This window comes from Saimiri boliviensis, chromosome 5 (assembly GCF_048565385.1).
Source record: "Saimiri boliviensis isolate mSaiBol1 chromosome 5, mSaiBol1.pri, whole genome shotgun sequence".
Taxonomy (NCBI): Eukaryota; Metazoa; Chordata; class Mammalia; order Primates; family Cebidae; genus Saimiri; species Saimiri boliviensis.
In genome coordinates, this window is record NC_133453.1 from 10,416,312 (window position 1) to 10,434,605 (window position 18,294).

The 18,294-nt window shown below is 37.8% G+C and overlaps 1 protein-coding gene across 1 annotated transcript in view; it reads right to left on the reverse strand.

The window, feature by feature from the left end:
• PSMD1 (proteasome 26S subunit, non-ATPase 1) overlaps positions 1-18,294 on the reverse strand; it is a 117,362-nt gene that overhangs the window by 23,994 nt on the left and 75,074 nt on the right. The window contains exons 17-19 of the mRNA XM_039469633.2: positions 14,381-14,495; positions 9,391-9,507; positions 3,401-3,503 (exon numbers count right to left, since the gene is read on the reverse strand). Coding sequence (XP_039325567.1) covers positions 3,401-3,503; positions 9,391-9,507; positions 14,381-14,495 — 335 coding nt within the window. The remainder of the gene's footprint in view (positions 1-3,400; positions 3,504-9,390; positions 9,508-14,380; positions 14,496-18,294) is intronic.

The window sequence follows — 18,294 nt, forward strand, 5'->3', positions numbered from 1 at the left end:
GTACAGCATGACTACAGTTAATAATAATGTACTGTATATTTGAAAAATGTTTAAAGATATCTTAAATTTTCTCACAACAAAAAAATGATAAGCATGTAAGGTAACGGCTATGTTAATTAGCTTGCTTTAACCATTTTACTATATGTATCAAAGCATCATGTACACTGTATATACAATTTCTATTTGTCAACCCTACCTTAATAAAATAGATAAAAACAAATTTTTAAAAAAGAAAAAGAATGAACAAAGGAATATCACTACAGATTCCACAGACATTGGAAAAATAAGAAGATATTATGAAAAACTTTCAATACATTTGAAACTTTATTTATTAAAACAAAACTACGGTTATAGTAAAAAGGTCAGGGGCTTGTGGGGGAGGGCAAGGAGGGATGAACAGGTTAAGCACAGGGAATTTTTAGGGTAGTGAAACTATTCTGTATGATACTGTTATGGCAGATATCTGGCATTAAACATTTGTCAAAGCTTATAAAATGTACAATACAAAGAGTGAACTCTAACGTAAACTAAGGACTTTAGTTAGTAATAATGTGTCAATATTGGCTCATCAATTGTAAGCAAATATACCACACTAACACAAGATGCCAATAACAGGAGAAATGGGAGGGGCAAAGGGGACATACGGAAACTCTGCATATCTTGCTCATTTTTTTTCTGTAAATCTAAAAATTTTTAAAAGTCCAATTAAAAAAATTACTGATAAAAATCCAGTCAATTAAGTGTCTAGACTTAGTAGAGATAACCTAAGAATTAAAAAGCTGCAATAAAAGAAATGGTGGTGAGCAATGAATCCATTTAAATATGAAACTAAGACCATACAGTTGTGAGAATTATGATTTCTGAAGACAATGTAAACATCACAAATCATTGACAACATAAACATAATACTAAAATATTGGAAGGTAGTGAAGAATGAGAAGGGAGAAACTATGGATGTTCACATATGCAGCTTGTAAATGGTAGGGAATCAGTACCATATAGAATTGAAATGGTTTATTTTACCTAAAATATTTATAGAATATTTTCCTTATCTATAAATAGTTACAAGGAAGTACTTTTTAAATTAAAAAGAAAGAGAAAAGTAAACTATGCCTCAACACTAAAACTTTAAGCAGAAAAATCTCAACTTCTTAGAAAATGAAAACCAACCAAACAAAAAACCCTATTAGACAAATAGGTTAAAGAGAGGAACTTTACCTCAAAATTTAGAAAAGAACACCAAAGTTATAAAACAGCAAATAATAAAGATCAAAAATAATTTACAAAAAAAGAACAGAATAAGTACATAAACAGAGAAATTACTGGCAAATCTAATAAAGAAAAAAGATTAATCAAATTAGGAAGGAAATGTGGATTATTTTTTTAAAAAGAAAGAGGCCATATGAGGGAGAGTATCGAAAACTATAAAAGACTCTGAAAACTTTGGTATGATTAAAACACTCATAGCAAGTAGAAAACCCAAAAAGATAAATAAAAATTTACGACAGTTATCAAAAATGGCAGCTTCTTTTCCTGATCTCCTTCATTACAAATATACATACATTCCTAGTTGACTGAGGAAACAATGACTGCAACAAATAAGGCAGTGTTTTCCTTAGAATACAAATGACTAATAAAAGTGAAAAAAAAAATTCTCCCTTATTAATAGGACTGCTATAAAAATCCTGAGATGTTATTCCTCACCTTTCAAGTGAGCAAAAATAAAAAGGATTATATTCCACCTGAATAGGGCACCTTAAGAAAAAGAATCACATAGTTGAACAATGAAGCATGTATATGCTCTTCTCTTATCCTATTGAGAGGTCACCAGTAATGTTGAGGAATATACCAAATGAACTCCAAGTCTAAGAAACTAAAGCATACCACTCTATCTTTTGAAACAGACTATGGTGTTATGGTGAAGACTGAGAATTCTGGAGCCAGATGGCACAGTGTGGTATGTATGCATTGTTTAGGTAATATCTTATTTCATAAGTGATTTAGCGCCCAGAATTTGTTTAAAATATGTTTTCTTCAAAAATGTTTCAATGTCAACTTGTTTAAAATGCATGTAATACTAAGAAAACTAAAGGAAAAATAAATTGGCTGGGCACAGTGGTTCACATCTATAATCCCAGTACTTTGGAAGGTCGAGGTGGGAAGACTGCTCCAGTCCAGAGTTCAAGACAAGCCTGGGCAACATAGTGAGAGGCTTAGTGAGATCCTATCTCTACAAAAATTTATACAATTAGGTGGGTGTGGTGACATCTACCTGTAATCTCAGTTACTTGGGAGGCTGAGGCAAGAGATTGTTTGAGCCTGGGAGGTTAGAGTAAACTACCCTTCACCATGTCTGTGCCACTGCACTCCGGCCAGGGTGACAGAGTGAGGCACTGTCTTAAATTAAAAAGCAAAACAAAACAAAAAAACCAACCAACAGTAACTTTACTTAGTGATAGGCATTATTCTAATTGCTTTGCATGTATTTTAATTTTTTTTTGTTTTTGAGGCAGAGTCTCACTCCATCACCCAGGTTGCAGTGCAGTGGAACAATCTCAGTTCACTGCAACCTTGCCTCCTGGGTTCAAATGATTCTCCTGCCTTAGCCTCCTGAGTAGCTGGGATGAGAGGCACATACCACCATGCCCGGCTAACTTTTTTCGATTTTTAGTAGAGATGGGGTTTCACCATGTTGGCCAGGCTAGTCCTGAACTCAGGAGTTCTGGTCCTCACTTGATCCTCAGGTGATCCACCTGCCTTGGCCTCCCAAGTATTGGGATTACAGGGGTGAGCCACTGCGCTGGGTGGCTTTGCATGTCTTTTAAATCTTCCCAACACTACGAGGTAGACTTACAAGAGTGGAAAATCACTTCGCAAGGTCACACAGCTTACACTGCAAAGGGACTAGAATTCAAATCGTAACAGTCTGTACTCTTTCTTTTTTGGAGAAGGAGTTTCACTCTTGTCCCCCAGGCTGTAGTGCAGTGGGTGTGATCTTGGTTCACTGCAACTTCCATCTCCTGGGTTCAAGCAATTCTCCTGCCTCAGCCTCCTGAGTAGCTGGAATTACAGGCATCTGTCACCATGCCCAGCTAATTTGGGTATTTGTAGTAGAGAAAGGGTTTCACCATGTTGGCCAGGCTGGTCTCAAACTCCTGACCTTAAGTGATCCACCTGGCTAGGTCTTCCAAAGTGCTGGAATTACGGGCATGAGCCACTGCGCCTGGCCAACAGCCTGTATTCTTAAATGTACATGATCTCTATGAACTGCAGGCTCCAAATTTTCTCCAGGAATAATTTGCCTCAGATTCAATTTCCATTATGTCATACAGGTAGAGCAGATAGTTACTTTATTAGATTTAGTTTAAATAAATATATCTTGAAGACTTAAAACATTTACCTGCATCTAGTATGCCCTGGGCCAGAATAGCGCCAAACTTGGCCATGACATCATCGTGCTTATCATTGATGACTTTGGAATACAGCTGTCTGAACTGATTCACCTGAAGAAGCAAGAGAAAGACTTTACATTTGTGGTACCATTTTAGAACAGGGAATATATTGTTCCAATGATAATGAGACTTAGTTCTGAGTTTCATAAAGCTCAAGAGAGAGATAAGGACCAGACTTGAAGGCAGAGCAGTTCCGTGGTTGAAATCATGGTGTTATGATTTTTTTTAGTGTGGGAGCACCAGCTCTGTCTTCAATCCTCATTCCACATTGTATGTTTTAAGGTCAAAGGAATGTTGAATGTGATTTCATACATTACCACTGTTAGTCAGCAGGCCTAAAGAGTCCAAGCAAACACTAAGGCTTTCATTGCACTTTGAGTTATAGCTATTCTGTTCACCACCAACCTTGCAGGTTTCCTAAAAAGCAGAGTATATCAGTTCCACCTTAAAGTAAACTACCCTTCACCAAAGCTGTGTGAGGTATATTTTGGATTAAGTATATTCACGTAAAGATTTTCTGGGGACTTGTCAGAATCTCTACTCTTACCAAAAGGAGCATATCAAAATGGAAAATCTCACTTAGGGTGGGATTACTGATAATTCTTTTTTTTTTTTAAATTGACACGGAGTTTCACTTTGTTGCACCGGCTGGAGTGCAGTGGCTTGATCTTGGCTCACTGCAACCTGTGCAGCCCGGGTTCAAGCGATTCTCTTGCCTCAGCCTCCCGAGAAGCTGAGACTACAGGCGTCCGCCACCATATACGGCTAATTTTTGTATTTTTAGTAGAGATGGAATTTCACCATGTTGGCCAGGCTGGTCTCAAATTCCTGACCTCAAGTGATCTGCCCGCCTCTGCCTCCCAAAGTGCTGGGATTACAGGCGTGAGCCACCACACCTGGCCACTGGTAATTCTTTATCCTTTCTGCATTTTCTAAAATTAGTATGTATTACTTTTATGATTAGAAAATATATTTATAAAATATATTCTGTATGAATAAAGAGAGTGATTCCTTTAAATCTGTTTGGGTGACAATAAGTAAACTACTTTATGCTTCTTCTATGTCTTACACTTCTCTGTTTTCCCAACAGTGCTTTTCAAATGGTAGGCACCCAGGAAGAAGTCGGCTTGTTCAAGAAGCACATAATCATGGAGCTCCCCAAATCTGCCAAAAGCAGAAAATATCAAATTTGAGTTTCCTAATATAATGACTTTATCTGCATTACATATTCTTTCAGAATCTTTTACCCCTTTTCATTTGTATTGGTCTGGGAGGCCACAATGTGATATAGTGGCAGAATAATAGAATTATACAACCCTGGCTTATTAGCTGTTTGGGTAAGTTACTACCTTTTATGAGCCTCAGTATCATCATCTCTACAGAGATGTTAGCACCTACCTTACATGGCTATTAAAGGATTATATGAGGTCACATTTATGTAGTGTAATGTATAAGGGTCATCTCACAGTTCAAAAAGCATGACTGTCTCACCATACAGGGGAAGAATCCTACCAATTCCTCCTATTATCTCTGCAATCTAAATGCTACTAACAAAATAATATTCCTTGAACATGGTTCTCATTTTTTATTCACAGGCAGCAATAGAATATAGTGGGGAAACAAGGAACAAACTCTGCCACTACCTAGCACACAACCACTAAAGTCACTTACTTCTCTAGGATTTATCTCTTTAACTATAAAACCTAGCATAATTAAATCATCACTAAATTCCCCTCTACTTTAAAAAATTCTCATGTGGCCGGGTGTGGTGGCTCATGCCTGTAATCCCAGCACTTTGGGAGGTTAAGGTGGGACGATCTCCTAAGGCCAGGAGTTCAGGAGTTTGAGACCAGCCTGCCCAACATGGTGAAACCCTGTCTCTACTAAAAATACAAAAAATTAGCTGTCATGGTGGCAGGCACCTGTAATCCCAGCTACTTGGGAGGCTGAGGCAGGAGAATCACTTGAGCCCAGCAAGCGGAGGTTGCAGTGAGCCGAGATCGCGCCACTGCACTCCTGCCTGGGCAATAAGAGTGAAACTCCGTCTCAAAAAAAAAAAAAAAAAAAAAAAATCTCCCGTTTGACACTTTTATTCTGGTTCGACAGATCAAGTTCCTTTGATTCTGAACATGTTTTAGATCAACACTTACATTACCTCATATAGGATGGAAATTTTACGTGGTAAAGGTTCAATTTTATCAGCATTAATTTGCTTATGGTAGTTTTTGTGGCCTTTTTCATTACCACTGACACTGTAAGACTGCAAGTCCCTATCTTAAGACAACAGTATGGTAATAGAGATAGACTACTACTCACAAATATGTTATGCTATAAAATATCATATATACCGTGATTTATTTTAGAACTGTAGGAGCTTAATTCTATTTCCAAAGAGGGTACTTGTCAATGATGGGAGAAGCTTTCCTGTACCAGGCCTCAGACCAAATAATATTGCTAATAGGAGCTCCAGATTCTATACTTACAATGCAATATTTTGATGTGGTTTTATATATGATACCTAATATTTACATGTTCAAGTAACTGTTAATGGTGAATTTTTTTGTTTGTTTGTTTGTTTGTTTTTTAGAGACAGGGTCTTTTGACATTGTTCAGTCTGGCCTCCTAGACACAAGCGATCCTCCTGCCTCAGCCACTGTGCCCATCTTAATGGTGGATTTCATTTAACAAGAAAAACAAAAGATATATTAATAAAGAGCAGAGTTGGGTTCTTAGAGCAAAATAGTTCCAAGGACCTAAAAAAGAACATTACCCTTGTTAAATGTGAACCTTTGATCCAGGGATATGTACATGTTCCTGGGTTTATGTTGTGAGCATGAGACAGCAAGAGCTAGCTACTGAGAGAAGCAAAGCAAAGATGTACTGGAGATACTTCAACTAAGAGGGCAATGTGTGGAGCTACGTGTTAGGGATGTGACATATATTAATGGTTACATAAAACATTTCCTTTGGAAATTTCCATTGTGAATTTCACAAAATATCTGAGAAATTTCTCTTCTGAATTCCTTTGAAAGGGGTTTATAATTCTTGATGAAATTCACATTTGATCTTTGTTTTTGAGCCATTCCCACTTTATTTCATGGACTGGTTTTGCAACCTTGCAACTAAGACTCTCTGTAGCCTTGAGAAGCTACTCTTCTTCAGAGTTTCTCAACAAATTTTTCTTTTTGACAACACGCTGTATACCATCCCCAAAATGTCAATTTTGTCTTGTTGGCAATTATCAGATAAAGGAAAGATGATATAAACTGTAGTCTATGAAATTTTTTACCACTTGCTTAATAACAGAAAACAATGAAATTAAGAATTCTTGCCGGGCGCGGTGGCTCAAGCCTGTAATCCCAGCACTTTGGGAGGCCGAGGCGGGTGGATCACGAGGTCAAGAGATCAAGACCATCCTGGTCAACATGGTGAAACCCCGTCTCTACTAAAAATACAAAAAAATTAGCTGGGCATGGTGGCACGTGCCTGTAATCCCAGCTACTCAGGAGGCTGAGGCAGGAGAATTGCCTGAACCCAGGAGGCGGAGGTTGCGGTGAGCCGAGATCGCGCCATTGCACTCCAGCCTGGGTAACAAGAGCAAAACTCCGTCTCAAAAAAAAAAAAAAAAAGAATTCTTATGCTGAGTAACAACTTTGCTATAAAGAGTAGTGTTTCCTGTTTTGAGTTTCATACTGTCAATTTTGCTTTTTTAGTCAGTGGTATATACATTTACATTTATCTACCCAGTTTATATTAATGGCAAAGGCTACTAGCTGTGACTTCATTTTGACATTTTAATCAGTGTCTAAGATTCTGATATAACCGGAAGATGGGAGTGTGCCCCATGTATTTGTACTAGCTAAGACTTGGTTCAACAACAGTTCCTGCAACGATTATCCAACTCCTGAAGGACTCTGCTGTTTTTGGAACACAGATTATAATTGTAAAATCAATGAAATCCTACAGCAGAGGATGGGAAGACAGAACATTTGTCTTGCTGATAATACAATTAACATGAAAGTAACATTATGAGATCAAAGTGAATAAATATGTATGTATTACTGTTAGAAGAGGTGCATTCCATGCCCTAAATTTGTTTCTTTAATGATACTACTCAGTTGGATAACCTCTAAATGTTCAGTTGAAGATCAAAAGCAGAAATAAGAGATATAAATATGATAGCTGTTGTATTTAAAAACAAAAAGAAATGTGGTATGTTTGGAAAGATGTTTTCTTCTAGAAGATGTAATATATTAAGTAACATGTTATAAAAACAGGATGAGAAGTCAGATTCTATCTTTGTAATAATACAGTTTTTAAAGTCCTGAAAACAATTCTGAGATAGAAAAAGCAGCACTAAATAAATGAAGCAAAAATGATAGCAAATGTTTAGAACTTGAAATTTATTAACAAAGCTTCATAAAATTAGAATGAATAATCAATGAGTTCTGGAAATGTTTCTTTTCTCTACCTCAAGTCTACTTTCCTGAAAATAAGGGTGGTGTTCTATATTTGCTCGGTGAGGCAGAAGACAGAATGCCAAGTTTTTTCTGTTGTCAATTTTTTGCCTACTTCCCATATGTGAGCAGAATTAATACATGGATACCGAAGTCCCTAGCTTTAAGAATTATAAGATCTGAAACTGTTGTGTAATCTATACATGTCTATTTAGTATATCAAGTGTGCTAATTTTGGTACATGTATTAAAAGTAAGGTACATGCATTTTTTTAGTAGAATGAGAAGTTTTGGATGAAGTGACAAGACACATTAGATATCAAACACTAACAACCTGAGGATTGAGAGATTATCATGAGAGATTTTTATTTTATTTTTTGAGACAGGGTCTTGCTCTGTCACCCTATGGCTCAATACAACCTCGGCCTCCTGGGCTTAAGTGATCCTCCCACCTCAGTCTCCCAAATAGCTGGGACCACAGGTGCAAGCCACCATGCCTAGCTAATTCCTTTTTAATTCTCTGTAGCAATGGGGCCTCTCTATGTTGCCCAGGCTAGTCTTGAACTCCTGGCTCAAGTGATCCACCCACCTCAGCCTCCCAAAGTACTGGCATTACAGGAATGAACCACCGTGCTTGGCTCATGAGTGAATTTTAAAACAGGTGTCTGAAATCTATTATGGAGTCACCCACAGGGTGGGTATGGATTGTGGAGGATATATCAAGAGGATCTCTGGGGCAAGCTGGGTTGTGAGTCTTTCCCCCTCACTCCAAGTTTACAGAAAGGGGCTTCAGAGGGTCCACTTGGCGTGCACAATATGATCAGGAGCTGCTGTATACTGAGGCACTAGCTATCAGCTGAGGTATTAGAACTGACAGCCTATTATATTCCTATCCAGAAGCGCTAAATGTGCCAAGGGTGTTTCTGAGGGGCAGATGTGGGTCAAGTAGAAAAAAAAGCTGCCTTGGAGCCATTTGAAACTCCACCCAAAAAGCCTGCCCAGGAGGGCAATGACATTCCTAAAGAGAATATGGATGTACTCATTTCTAAACTAAGATTGTATGTACGATACAAAGGGACTGCAGACTTTTTTTTTATTACCTTAAAAAGATCAAAAAAGTCATGGACTGGTTAATTTTGCATCCTGTATTATCAGAGGAAAAAGTTATCCCACTGAATACATTTTAAAAGGACAGTGAAAGGCCAAAAAAGTTGATTTTAACAACCCAAGAGTTCTAATTTTTCAAGTACAGTTATACACTTAATTAACAAAGGGACCATTAAGTCTGTAAAAAATACATTTAAAGTGCATTACATATTAAAAGTTTCCCCATTCCCTTATACTCCAAATGCTCTTTACTTTTACTTTCTGTGACTTCAGTGTTCACCATATGTGAAGTAAAATAATGTCCTGAAAAGAAGGTAAGTTACTTAAGAAAGGGCCAAACCATCTCTCTTCCAGGGAATTCCTTTGTTTGCTCACCTTTGGACAAGTGATTTCAGTCTGCTGGATCATGATGAGAGCTGAAGCTATAAGTGCCCCTTGCCTCACGTAGTTCACAGGGTCATTTGTCATTGGTTCTAGCAAATTAATGGCTTCCTGAAAGAATTAAAAAAAAAAAAAAAAAAAAAACGCACACACACACCTTTTAAATAAAGTTGATATGGCTGAATTTTCATTTTATAGTCATATGCCACATAACAACATTCTGGGCAATGACAGACTGCACATATAACGGTAGTCCCATAAGATTATAAGGGAGTTGAAAAATTCCTATTGCCTAAGTGACTTCTTGATGATGTTGGCCCTGTGCAGGCCTAGTCTAAGTGCGTGTCTTAGTTTTTAACAAGAAAGTTTTAAAAATAAAAATAAATCATTTTGAAAACAGAAAAAAAAACTTACCAAATATAAAGAAAAAATATTTTTGTACAGCTGTACAACAGGTTTGTGTTTTAAACTAAGTGTTATTACAAGAGTCAAAAAATTAAAAATAATTAAAAACATAAAAAAGGTAAGCTAAGATCAATTATTGAAGAAAGTATTTACACATTTAGTAGCTGAAGCGTACAGTGTTTTTAACAGTGACAACAGTGTCCTTGGCCCTCATTCACTCAACACTCACTCACTGACTCACCCTGAGCAAGTTCTAGTCTTGTAAGTTCCATTCACATTTAAGTGCCCTATATAGTTGTATGATTTTTATCTTTTATACTGCATTTTTACTGTACCTTTTCTATGTTTAGATATACCAATAGCACACTGTGTTATAACTGCCTGGTATTCAGTATAGTAACTTGATGTACAGGTTTGTATCCTGGAAGCAACAGACCATCACCATCTATGTTTGTGTAAGTATACCCTATGATGTTTGTACAATTACGAAAATTGCCGAATGAAGCATTTCTCAGGACATATCTCTGTTCTTAAATGATGCACGACTACAGCTACTGTCACTCTAAGTCAGTATTTTCATCCAACAGCATAGTAAGAAATTAATTAACAACTACGTAAATGTAATAGTTTAGAACTGGTTATGCTTTACGTAAATTTCAGTATAACTGAGGGTAAGTGAAAAGGAAGCTTTAGAATCTGAGAGCTCCTGTCTTGAGGTGAGAGGTCATAAAAAATTAAGAGAAAATGGGGATTAACATTTGATAAGCACCTATTACTTTTCAGATACAGTACTAGGTATTTTACATATTATTCGATATAACTCTCTTACTCCTAAAACAAAAAAACAGCACAAAACAATCTTTATAAACAAAGAAACTGAGAGTTACAAAGGTTAAACAACTTGTTCAAAGTCAAGTAAGTACTGATAGCAAACCCAGGCCAGTCTGAATCCAAAATTTGTATTATAATTCAACCTCAATCAGGCTGGGCATGGTGGCTCATGCCTGTGATCCCAGCACTTTGGGAGGCCAAGCTGGGCAGATTAATTGAGGCCAGGAGTTTGAGAACAGCCTGGCCAACACAGTAAAACCCCATCTCTACTAAAAATAAAAAAAATCAGCTGTGTGTGGTGGTGCATGCCTGTAATGCCAGCACTTTGGGCGGCAGGCAGATTATCTGAGGTCAGGAGTTCATGACTAGCCTGGCCAACATGGTGAAATCCTGTTTGTACTAAAAATACCATAAAAATTAGCCAGGCTTGGTGGTGAGTGCCTGTAGTCCCAGCTACTTGGGAGGCTGAGGCGGTAGAATTGTTTGAACCCAGGAGATGGAAGTTGCAGTGAGCTGGGATCATGCCATTATACTCCAGCCTTGGCAACAAGAGCAAAACTCCACCTCAAAACAAAAACAAAAACAAAAATAAAAACAAAAAAAACCCTCTTACAAATGTTAGGGTAAGATTGGGTGCAATGGCTCACGCCTGTAATCCCAACACTCTGAGAGGCAAGGTGGGAGGATCGCTCGATTGCTTCATCCCCAGGAGTTCAAGATCAGCCTGGGCAACATAGTTGACCCTGTCTCTAACATAAGAAAGAAAAAAGAAAAATAGTAATAAACAAATATTACAGTAAGGTAATATCTCAGATGATTTTATAAGACCTAATTAAAAAAATTAAATCAAGACAAAAACCCCCAAAACTTTCCAAACAAAAGATTTTACTAGCAGGCCGGGTGCAGTGGCTCATGCCTGTAATCCCAGCACTTTGGAAGGCTGAGGTGGGCGGATCACCTGACATTGGGAGTTCGAGACCAGCCTGACCAACATGGAGAAACCCTGTCTCTACTAAAAATACAAAATTAGCTAGGTGTGGTAACGCATGCCTGTAATGCCAGCTTCTCAAGAAGCTGAGGCAGGAGGATCACTTGAACCCACGAGGTGGAGGTTGCAGTGAGCCGAGATTGTGCCATTGCACTCCAGCCTGAGCAACATGAGCAAAACTCCATCTCAAAAAAAAAAAAAAAAAAAAAAAAAAAAGATTTTATTAGCATCTAACTAGTAGAATAGCAAAACAAATGAAATAATAGACTAGAATTGATTTCATGATCGCACTTCCTAAGACCACAAGCGATGAGATTTTCCAAAATATTTATGAAGTGTAAGCCACCGCACCCGATCTTTTTATTTTTTTGAGATGGCTCACTGCAACCTCCACCTCCTGGGTTCAGGCAATTCTCCTGCCTCAGTCTCCTGAGTAGTTGGTATTATAGGCAAGTGCCACCGTGCCCAGCTAATTTTTCTATTTTTAGAAGAGACAGAGTTTTGCCATGTTGCCCAGGCTTGTCTCAACTGAGCCACTGTGCCTGGCCAAAAATAGCTATTTTTATTCCCAGCCTCAATAATGTTTTATGTGATTAGAAAAACTTACACAATACCAATATTCTTTATTGGAAAAAAAGTCAAGCAAATTAATTTTTTTTTTTAGATTCCTGGAATCAATCCATAAACTTAGAACTATGTTTTGTTTTGAGTTTGAACAGATGATAAAAAGTAACTCCTTTCTCTGATGAAAAGGCACTGGGAGTATAGCTATGCTCTCAGTTTTTTTTTTTAATGGCATTTCACTCTTGTTGCCCACTCTGGAGTGCAGTGGTGTGATAAGTGCTAGAATTAAAGGCGTGAGCCGCCCTGCCTGGCCATGGCACTGGGAGCATAGCCATGCTCTCAGTCTTATGCACACACACTGTTAAAAAGTTCACTTCTGGGATGTGGCCAAGATTTGTGCATATGTGCTATGAGAGGCAAAGTGTCATGAATATGTTATTGCTGTGAATTATGAATACTTGTTATTTAAACAATAGCACATTTCTTTATGAATCTCATGATGAATTATGTTTTCTAATCATCATCTTGCCTTATTCAGTTCTTTTTTTGTAACATTTTAGGGCTTAACAAATACCAGGTTACCTATTAAGGTTAGATATGAGAAAATAGGTAAATAGCACATCAGATTTGCTTAAAACAGAAATGTTATCAAATCAGCTGATTTTCAGGGCTTCAGAAGAGAAACTTGTTTTTCAGAATACTAATTATACAAATTAAACATATAAAATAATCATATAAAATAACCGAAATAGTTCTTTAACAACAACAATAACAAAAACTACTTTCTTTTCTTTTTTTTTTTTTTGAGACGGAGTTTCGCTCTTGTTACCCAGGCTGGAGTGCAATGGCGCGATCTTGGCTCACCGCAACCTCCGCCTCCTGGGTTCAGGCCAATTCTCCTGCCTCAGCCTCCTGAGTAGGTGGGATTACAGGTAGACTTTTTGTATTTTTAGTAGAGACGGGGTTTCACCATGTTGACCAGGATGGTCTTGATCTCTTGACCTCGTGATCTACCCGCCTCGGCCTCCCAAAGTGCTGGGATTACAGGCTTGAGCCACCGCGCCCGGCCCTACTTTATTTTCTTTATGTTTTGTTCTTCTTTTTATTCTTTTAAAGAAATCAATGGGTCAGGTGCAGTGGCTCATGCCAGTAATCTCAGCACTTTGGGAGGCTGAGGCAGGAGGATCGCTTGATCCCAAGGGTTTGGGACCAGCCTGGGCAACATAGCGAGACCCCTTTCCTTCTCTATGAAAAATAAAAATTAGCCGGGCGCGGTGGCTCAAGCCTGTAATCCCAGCACTTTGGGAGGCCAAGGCGGGTGGATCACGAGGTCGAGAGATCAAGACCATCCTGGTCAACATGGTGAAACCCCGTCTCTACCAAAAATACAAAAAATTAGCTGGGCATGGTGGCGCGTGCCTGTAATCCCAGCTACTCAGGAGGCTGAGGCATGAGAATTGCCTGAACCCAGGAGGCGGAGGTTGCGGTGAGCCGAGATCGTGCCATGGCACTCCAGCCTGGGTAACAAGAGCGAAACTCCGTCTCAAAAAAAAAAATAAATAAATAAATAAAAAAAAATTAGCCGAGTGTGTTGGCATATGCCTGTAGTCCCAGCTACTCAGTGGGCTGAGGTCAGAGCATCACTTGAGCCCAGAAGTTCGAGGCTGCAGTGGGCAGTGTTCCTGCCACTGCATTTTGGCCCAAGCAACAGAGCAAGACTCAAGCAAACCAAAAAAAGAAAAAAAAAAAAAAAAAAGACCAGGAGCAGTGGCTCATGCCTGTAATCCCAATGCTTTGGGAGGCTGAGGCAAGGGGATCACCTGAGGTCAGCGGTTCAAGACCAGCCTGGCCAACATGGTGAGACTTCACCACTGCACTCCAGCCTGGGTGACAGAGCGAAACTCCACCTCAAAAACAACCACCACCACCCCCCGCCCCAAAATCAATGATTTAAAAAAAAAAATTCAAAAGCATTGTTTCAGCTATAGCTATCCATGTAATGTGATGATTTATTCTTAAGCAGCTTTGGGCAATCCAGCATTGCAGAATGAGGGAGTACTGGGAAGCTCTGTATGGCAAGTTCAGTCTTACAGATCATACTGCACTTGTATTTTTATAGTTGTTACATAAACTCTTCGGGGAGGAAAAACAGTCTGGCGCCAAAAAAGAACTGACCCCATTGGCTTTGGGCTTTACCTTGTTTCCTGTACCAGCACAGCAGATCCCCAAGGCCATTGCAGCTCCATAGCGCACATGAGGGTTGTAACTCTCTGACAACAAAGAGACAACACTTGGGCACTGTTCAGGGGTCCTGATAAAAACAGGAAGTGAAGCCAGTGTTATAGGTAACATATTTTAAGTTAAGACAGAAGAGTTTTAACCAAGTTATTGTTTTTGACAAAGTTATAGGAAACAATAAGCACTTAAAACATAAATTGCAGAATTAAAAATCTTTCACAGAGTTCTAATTACTGACAGAAGAAATCTGATCTTCAATATTCAGAGAATACATGTACAGAAAAAGGACTCCTTTCTGAGTATAAGTGAGTCCTCAACCACAGGTCTGGATTCCAGGTATTCTCTGGTGCCTCCTCCATAGCAGGGGACAGCCATGTGAGGGGCAGCACACTGCTCTACATCTATTTTTCTATTTCTCGGTCACTTTGCATTTTTTTTCCAGAAGACAAAAGTCATTTATAGAGACTCCTGGATATTTCCTAAGTTACACGAAAGATTTAAATCCCCCAGTGGGGGGGATTTAAAAAGATTTTTTTTTTGCAGCCATAAAGAATGAAATCATGTTTTTCTGCAGCAACATGGATGCAGTAGGAGGCCATTATTCTAAGTGAATTAAGGCAGGAACAGAAAACCAAATACTGTATGTTCTCACTTGTAAGTGAGAGCTAAACACTAGGTATTCATGGACATAAAGAAGGCAACAAAAAACACTGGGAACTGGAGGGAGGAGGAAAGGGTGCCTGGATTGAAAAACTATTGGGTACTATGCTTAATACTTGGGTGACAGTATCAATTGTCCCACAAACTCGAGCATTATACCATATGCCCATGTAACAAACCATTACATGTATCCCCTGAATCTAAGATAAAAGTTGAAATTAAAAAAGGAAGAAAAAAGAAACTAGGCTCTTTGCTAGACTTCGAAGCTGCATATACAGTTCTAGATTTTTCACTGTCATCAAGCATTTACTGAGACAAAACCAACACACATAGAATGTGTATTAAAGGTTGGTGTGGTGGCTCACGTCTGTAATCCTAGCACTTTGGGAGGCCGAGGTAGGGCAGATCACTTGAGGTCAGAAGTTCAAGACCAGCGGGCCAACCTGGTAAAACCCCCTCTCTGCTAAAAATACAAAAATTAGCTGGGCGTGGTGGTGCATGCCTGTAATCTCAGCTACTCAGGAGGCTGAGGCACGAGAATCACTTGAACCCCGGAGGCGGAGGTTGCAGTGAGCTGACATCGCACCACTGCACTCCAGTCTAAGTGACAGAGCAAAACTCCATCTCAAAAAAAAAAAAAAAAAAAAAAATGTATTAATATGGCGAAGTGGCATAAACTACCTACCAAATACCAAATAAATGCTAAGGACAAAAATTACCACAGAAAGAGGTAACAGTGGTCAGAAGACAAATTCATAGAGAATGCAGACATCAAGTGAGTTTGAATGTATTGGAAGAACTGGACAAATGATGAAGAAGAATATAGGCATTAGGGTAAAGAAAGCAAGTCCACAAAGGTCTAGAGATTGGAATTCACCAGGCTTGTCTAATTTGAATACAATCAGTGTCTCTGTAACACATGTAATAGAAAATAAAAGTGGAAAGGCAATTAAGATCAAAATGATAGTGTCTTGACTGTCAGGTTTAGCAATTTCCGTTTTATTTTGCTATAGATAAATGGAATGATGATTTAGAAAGATTAAGGAGATACCTGCGAACAAGACAGGTTAAAAGCATGAAGGGTGAAAACCCAGCAAAAAGTGATTTCGGTAATTCAAACCAATAAAATAAAATTCATACTCTATTGGCTCAAGGATAATCCTGCCTGCAGCAGAATTTATTTGGCCTACGTACTTAAAAAAAAAAAACCTCAAAATAAGTTATTAGCATTTAAGATGGGAATATTTCACATTAAAACCCAAATTTCCAACTTCTCCAGATAGGCTGTTTCAAGACCTTCACAGTCCCTAGGGCCTAGGCACTGAGTTCAGAGGTCCTATTAAAAATACTAAAGTGAACTGAAATCCCGCACTAAATATGACTTATATATAACTGTATAGAAGTTGATTTGCATTTAATTAGTTGACATTTTAGGTTTTTCAGATTAAAACATTTATTTATTAAAAGGCATTTTAAAAAAGGCTATCCTGTTATGAATGAAAGCAGTTATTACCACAAACCAATTCAAATCTATAATTCTATGTTGGAAGTATCCTTTAGTCTCAAACTCCAGAAAGTTGTAAATTCAAATTTCAAATGGAATAGAATGAAGTTTATGAAAATTGTATCTCTTAAAGTGAAATTTTGCAGAAGGGAAGGTTAGATTATTTTTCCCTGCAATAGAGTCCATCACTCTTTCTTGAAAATGTTCTCAGTTTGCCTAAATTTCCTTATATGAATAATTTGGAAAAAATACTAATCGTCACTAGTATTATTAGAAACAATATGGAAAAACAGTATAGTGTTGTTAAAAAAGCAATGTACTAGAAAACAGAAGATCTGGGTTCTAGTTCTAGTTTTGCTGATTTGTTAGTTATGTGACATTAGGCAAATTACTTAGGTTTTTTCCTTTATAATTAGAGAGAGATTTTTCTTCACTATTTTTCAGGAATAACAAAAACCAGATGAGCAGATAACTGAAAATACAGAAATAACATACATGCTATCAGTTAATATATACTGAGAAAAATAACAATAAGTTATATAAGAGGAAACTATGAAGTCTAAAACTCATATTCTAATTCCTGTTCTGTCTCTAAATAGTTGGGACAATTTAGACAATGTTCAATTAACCAAACATTCCAGGATCCTTTACTCATCTGAAAAGAGGAAGAATGGGACTAGAAGTTCTGTAAGTCTGTTCCAACTTTACAATTAGACAGCATTTAAAAATGAACCAATGATCATAGGTCTAAATCAATGCCCATTATTATAGGACAACTTTTCTTCAATGAGTAACATTCCAATGAAATAAAAATAAAATTTATAGTGATATTAAATATGGTGATAAAGAGGTTTTTGAAGTTAATCTCAATTTGTAGTTGAAACTACCAACACTTAACTTTTACTTTCACTCCTATGAGGCTAAGAACTTGAAGCTCTTTCCATAATTTGACACCCAAATTGTCTAACAAACTCACTGAAATGTTTTGTCACCTAATTAATTACCAATAAAACCACTCTAGACTGCACAAAGGCTGAGACTATATTTTTCTAGCTACCATGGCTTATTAGCACAGTGCCAAGTACTATAGGTAAAATAATTTTTATTACTTAATAAGAGACAAAGAGAGTTAAACTAAATTTATATTTAGAGACTTAGACAAGTATATTCTACTAAGTTCAAGGCCTAATGGTTAAGCACTAGAAAATATACCAAGCCCTTTTCTGTTCTACTTTTTCTTTCTCCCTTAAATTTAAAATTCAGCAAGATAATCAAAACAAGGGAAAATTGACGTACCTGTGAGTATTACTTTCTGAAGCTAACTGAATCTTGAATGGGCATGATTCTGAGAGCAAAGGGATAAATGTTGTGGGCAAAGGAACGAATACTGGAATGCTAGAAACAAGCTTGAGGAAAAGTAGGTAGAAGAGCCATACTGATTTTGTGTAGAGGAATAACAAAGATGATACTAGAAATAAAAAATCAGGACTACTAGCGTAATAACCACTTAGGGGCATGGCAGGAATCAGAGCTTTCTGAAGAGCCTGCTCTATCTTTCTTAAGACCTGGTGGCTGGGTCTAGTCAGTCATATTTATTGAGTGCTTACTATACATGACACAGTGGGTTTAGACAATAACAAACATTTAGAAAAACTGGGTCTTGGTTTAGATTCCCTCAAGACTTAGTTATGTGACTATCTGCCAATTG